Raw genomic sequence first — 5,591 nt, forward strand, 5'->3', positions numbered from 1 at the left:
TTTATGTTACTCTCTATCAACATAATGGTAGCTGGAAATCTTAACATTTACTCAGATGGTGCTTGTTAAAAAGAATTTCAGAAACTATGGGGAAGAGGCATTTTACTGTTTTAATTTTACTTTATGCTATTTCAGTTTCAGTCATACCAGGAAGCAGGAGGAGCCTGATGACTTTTCATGCTGCATATAGAGGAAGTTCTGAATAAATAAGATGCAACAATGCTTAATTAATGAAAAAAATAAAAAGAAGAACTGACCAGTAAGGCACAGAAAAATACAGAACAGACTCTGAGAGTTTCTGTTTTTGCTTTAGCTTTGCTTCTTGCTATGCAGAAAAAATGTGTGCATCAGGTTTTACTGTGAGACCTGCTGCTTACATGCATGTTGTGACATGTAACCTTTTATCCTCACTTAAATAAGATGAAATGTACTGTTCGTTTTAGGTCAGCTGGTTTTTCTAAATTATTACAAACCTTTTTGCTGTTCTTCTGACTGTTTTTAAGACTTTAAATCAGATAATGCTGAAAATGGTGGACTGAATCTGTCCTGCTAATAAGCACAAAATTAGGCAATTTTAGTGGTTTTCTAAGTTGAACTGGAACATTAACACATTTCTGATTTCTAAATTCAATGGAATGCAGTACTACTACAATAAATTTTATACATTTAATCACCGTGAGAACAGGGCTAGGGTTTTATTAGTAATTAGTTTTATCTATACATTCGGCCATAGCCGACTTTTTGAAGATATTCATGATCCTGATGTGATCCAACACGAAAATGAGTTTGAACCCGCTGATTTAAGTTGGAATTTTCTGTTGGAAATTCCTCTTAAGACTACAACTGGAATGCACCCTAACAATGGCGACCGTGATAAAGACTGTGACCTCACCCACTTGAGTAATTTGGGTGATAACCAACCCAAGAAGTTCAGGATCTGATAGTGCAGACCTTTTTGTTCTTCCAAAATGTGTGGATGCTAAAGAAGTTATCGTTCCAACAGAAGGTAACAGAATAGAAAGCTGTACATGACTGGGTAGAGAAGCAAATTAAACTGAGGTTTGATATATTTAGTGCCTGCTCGTGATTATCTGTTTGTTTATTTAGTTGTTCAAGGTTATTAGGTATCCCTTATCCTGCAGTGCAATGACTTCATCAAAACAGTCGCAAGTCGGTGACCCTCTCCTGGACTACTCATTAAAAGAGGCAGAGTTATTACACTGTAAACTTTTCACAAAAGTCTGCCACTGTGACTGGCTCATATCAATGTGCCCTCTTTATTGCATTCATCTTTGTTCTCTGGTAACACATATCTGGCCTTGAATTGTGCCTTTGAGATTCCTGGTGGGGATTTCAGTTGTTGCCAAACATTACCTAAGCAGCACAGAAAGGAAATGACCAAAGGAAGATTTGATAATATGCCATAAAAAATATTGTGTAGGTTTGTCTCCTGATATGCCAGTTTGGACCAAATTGCCCAGCTGCTTCCGTTTAAATTAATGAATCAAGGCAACGCTTAGCAATGCTTCAAGGCCATCTGAGTAAGACCTTATCTGGTCTGAAACTTCCAGCCCCTCCCTGAGTTTACTAACCTGAAAAGGTTTATTGTTTTCTTCCCAACATGTCAGGACATTGATTTTTGTTTTAATCTATCAGAATTTCATAGTGATAAATTCAAGAAAAACAGTTCAATTTTGTTTTTTAAATTGAAGTTTTATTAATTTTCAATTATAGAAATGCATAAGACAACACTCAGAATATCAAAGTCCTATAAAACAATGCAGCTCAGTGCATCTGGTGTATAAAAATGGGTTAACCGAGTACAACAGTGATATAATACAGCAAATAATAAATAAACGAACATTAAATAAATACATGTTTTGTTTTGTTTTCATTTATAGTGAATAAATGCACTTTTAATCAAGTCAAGTATTTAATTCATGAAATCCACCTTTTTAAGAACCTATGTCACACAACCTATGAACCTATGTCACAAGATATTCTCCTTGTTTAATTTAATGCCATAATCCCTGGAGGAGCATCCATGGATGGATGGGTGGGTGGGTGGATGGATGGAGTCTAAAGGCATTGAAACAGTCTGTTGCATATTCTGCTCAGGCACAGTGACATTTGGTGACGATGAGGTCGTTGAACAGAGTCAGCTTCAGCTTCCCCCTGCTGTCATAGTGCATCAGCACCAGGGGCTCGTACGCTGCCGGCACGCAGCAGGGCCGGGGCGTCTCTCCCTTGGTGATCTGGTGCAGGCGGGACTTCACTTGTGTGTGCATGCTGGCCGGCTTGTAGTTGTGGGGGCAGGTGCCGTCACAGAAATGCATGGTGTACTCGGTTGGGGCCACCACCCAGTCCATCCAGCCAATATCTTTGAAGGATACAGTAGCAGACTTCCGGCAGCACCACCCTCGCTCATCACAGTTGTCTTCCTTGTTTGAACGGCGCCGCCTGCTGCCCTGAGCGAGGACGGAGTCCTTTAGGCCCAGTTCCAGGGTCACAGTTGGCTTTAAGTTGGAGGCTTTCCTGCTAAAGGGAGCCATCCCTACATCTACAACCAGTACTTGATCATCTGTCCACATCCCTCTGCTTGCCTCTGGGCTGATGTCCAGTATCATTCCTGGGGTCACTGAATTGTTGTCAGTGTAGGTCCACTCAGCAGAGTTTCTTGGCTTCATCCCATTAATTTTAACTTTGATGTATCTTCTAGTTTTGGGGTTGTTATCTAAACCAGAACCGGATACTTTCAGTTGTGCTTGTGCCAGAGTCAGTTCAGAGTGAATTTTTGGGTTCTTTTGGAAAACAGCTCGATACCAAATAATGTGTCGCTGATCACCCTTCCGTAGAACATGCAATGGCTTGGCTAAATAGCAAAAACAGAAAAGGGGTTTAATGAGAAAACAAAATGGTGGCATTCTGACAGAGGAAACATAAACATTTCTAAAATTAAACTCAGAGACATCAGTGATATCAGTGGAAACGTGTTAACCTTTCACGCTCATGATTTTTAAAAGCTTGGAGGAATGTCTGCTTTCTTTCACAGATGTTTGTTAGCACCAAAATGTTTCTATTTATCCAGAAATCTGCAAAGACCAACTCCAACATTGACCTTAGAGACAAAAACTCATGCCTTTAAACAATCAGCTTTGCTTGAATGACATTGTAGTTTTTCTAAACCCATTAATCATCTACTTCTTTTCTAATTTAGCTCAAGCTGCTCTCAAGGACCTTTGACATCAGCCCTGTCATGACAATGACTGAGTTAGGTTAAAGTTTATTTGTAATGAATGTCTTGTGTATACCTGGAAAAAGCACAGTGGACGTGTTGGACTGCCAGGTCTCCCTCACTGACTGGCTGGAGTTTCTCCTCATCTCGCTGACTTTTTCCCTGTAGAGCTTGAACATCTTCCTCAGCTCCCTCTGTGAGGCCTTCATGGCAGGCTTTGGCTCTCTGTCCAAACCCAGAGAGCCAAGGATCCCCTTCTTCACCGCCTCCAGAACCAGAGCCTCCCGGTCATCGAGGTTGCCGGTCTCAAGCAGGCCTTGGCGCGCAACGTCAGGCTGGAGTCCCCCAGAGGTGGGGACCAACAGGAGCAGCAAGGTGTAAGAGGCAAGCAGAGCAGGAGTGTGTGATGTGAGCATGGTGAGTCTGCTGGCTAGGGTTGATTTATAAGTGCTCCACCACTGTGGAATAGGTTTGTCCATGTTCTGAGAAAAAGATTCTTCACATGCATTATTTATAGTGCTCCAGTGATGCCACGCCCCTAGTTGTTGAATAAGCTGGTCTGTGAATGGCTCAGTGTGGGCCACATGCAGAAATGAGGCAACATTTTGAAGGATTGAGTTATGTGGGATGAGGATAGAGCTGTAAATGTGGAATTCATTTGAATTACATCTTGATCACAGTTCTTAAAGAATAAATTCTTTATTTATGTTTTAGACATTTTATTTTTTGTAGCTCTGCAGGTTTTATGTAACATGTATTTACCTCTCTTTTTTTTACTGAAGAGAATTTTAACAGTTCTTGGGTTTTTTTTTTAATTTAAATTGTGATGCATTTGATAATTACAGTAGAATTACTGATAAATTTGTAATTTATCAGAACTCTGTGGGAATCCATGGAGATGGCACTGAGAGAAAAAATATTGCTGAATCATCTGATCACAGCACCCAAAAAGATTCCCACGTGATAAGCACTGGCACTGACAGGGACAGTTGGGAATTACACCAGTGTTCCCAAAGTTATACAGGTGAACTTGTGGAGAGCCCTCTGAAGTTAAACTTTTCTGTTTACATGAAAACCCGGCCAGCTCGGCCAGAGGGCCAGCTGCTGATGCCCCACAGACAGACTAAGCTGATGTAATCCTCAATCCTGATATACCAGGTTCAGGTTGTTCAAGGCAGCCGCGTGTTTGAAGAGCCTGACATCAAATATTAAAAACAAATACAAGACAAAGTTGAAAGTTGAAAACTTTTCAACCCAAAGAGAAAATAACAGATCAGAAAAAAAAAAGGCAGAGCCTCAATCACAAACATTTTATTAAGCAATATCTGAAAGGGTTCGCTTGGTGCTTTGGCACCATTTTTTACATCATCACAACTGACTTATGATGCTCCTCAAAGATGAAATGGAGAAACATTTTTATACAAACTAAATCATCAATGACAGACAGATCTGCTAAGTTGCTAAATGCAGACTTCAGTGGTGCAGTGGAGCATCTCTCAGTAGTTATCCATGAATATGTGAAACTTAACACAATGAGGTCTGTCCTCTGTTTTGCGCGACTTGTGTCGTCATTGACCTCGTTTACAGCACTTCAGAGAATTCCCAGAATCTGCTGACACCTGCAGAAGTTCTTTTCATAGTGTTTAGAAAAACATAAATATTATCTTGGTTAACATTTTTTCTCCAAGCACAAACCTGGTGGTTAAACTTCCTGTCTATTAGCATCTTGGTACCAAACCTCAAGTCAGCATAATTCTACCACATTTTCTGGTTTGAATGGCTCGTGGAGACACACACTACAATATTACGACACTTTATTATCTATATCACATACTGTAGAAAATTGCGGGTAAAATGTGTGGATGTGTCAATGTTTTTCTCAGTTTAAATATTTCTAATTAGTTCATTGACTAAATTTAACCAAGACGTCATCAATTGTCTAATCCACACCTAAAATGAAATCAAAACAAGTTATTCCATAAACAAAGTTACGAGTAAAAACGTAATGAGACCAGGGAACAAGTATTGAACACATGAATAAAATGATGCGCAGATTAACTTAGAAACCCAAGAAACCACCTGAAATCTGTCAGTATCTATGTACTGCGATGCATAAATCAATTTCAGCCAGTTTGTTATTAATTGAAAAGTTTCTCATCAACAAACTATACACAGTGGTATAATTAGCAAAAGCAAAGAGGCCTTCACAAAAATGTTGAAATATTGCAAAACATGCCAAGGGTAATATGAGTCAAAATAAAAAAGTGGAATGGACTTTATTTGACCATAAACCTCACAGATGAGTAAAACAAATAATCAATAAGTGGCTAAGAACCAGGAAGCAGAGAGTTACAGT

General features: G+C 39.6%; 1 protein-coding gene across 1 annotated transcript; it reads right to left on the reverse strand.

The window, feature by feature from the left end:
- Positions 1-1,692: 1,692 nt before the first annotated feature.
- gdf15 (Growth differentiation factor-15) lies at positions 1,693-3,902 on the reverse strand. Its single transcript, XM_007573807.2, has 2 exons — positions 3,312-3,902; positions 1,693-2,872 (listed from the first exon to the last, which is right to left on the reverse strand). The coding sequence occupies exons 1-2, from the start codon at positions 3,712-3,714 to the stop codon at positions 2,115-2,117; spliced, it is 1,161 nt and encodes a 386-aa protein (XP_007573869.2). The 5' UTR covers positions 3,715-3,902; the 3' UTR covers positions 1,693-2,114.
- Positions 3,903-5,591: the final 1,689 nt, after the last annotated feature.

Source organism: Poecilia formosa, unplaced genomic scaffold (assembly GCF_000485575.1).
Source record: "Poecilia formosa unplaced genomic scaffold, Poecilia_formosa-5.1.2 Scaffold338, whole genome shotgun sequence".
Classification (NCBI taxonomy): Eukaryota; Metazoa; Chordata; class Actinopteri; order Cyprinodontiformes; family Poeciliidae; genus Poecilia; species Poecilia formosa.

Coding starts and splice junctions, on each gene's coding strand:
- gdf15 (XM_007573807.2), bottom strand. CDS start 3,714: ATGGACAAACCTATTCCACAGTGGTGGAGCACTTATAAATCAACCCTA. Junction 2,873..3,311: donor GTCCACTGTGCTTTTTCCAG/GTATACACAAGA, acceptor TTTGCTATTTAG/CCAAGCCATTGCATGTTCTA.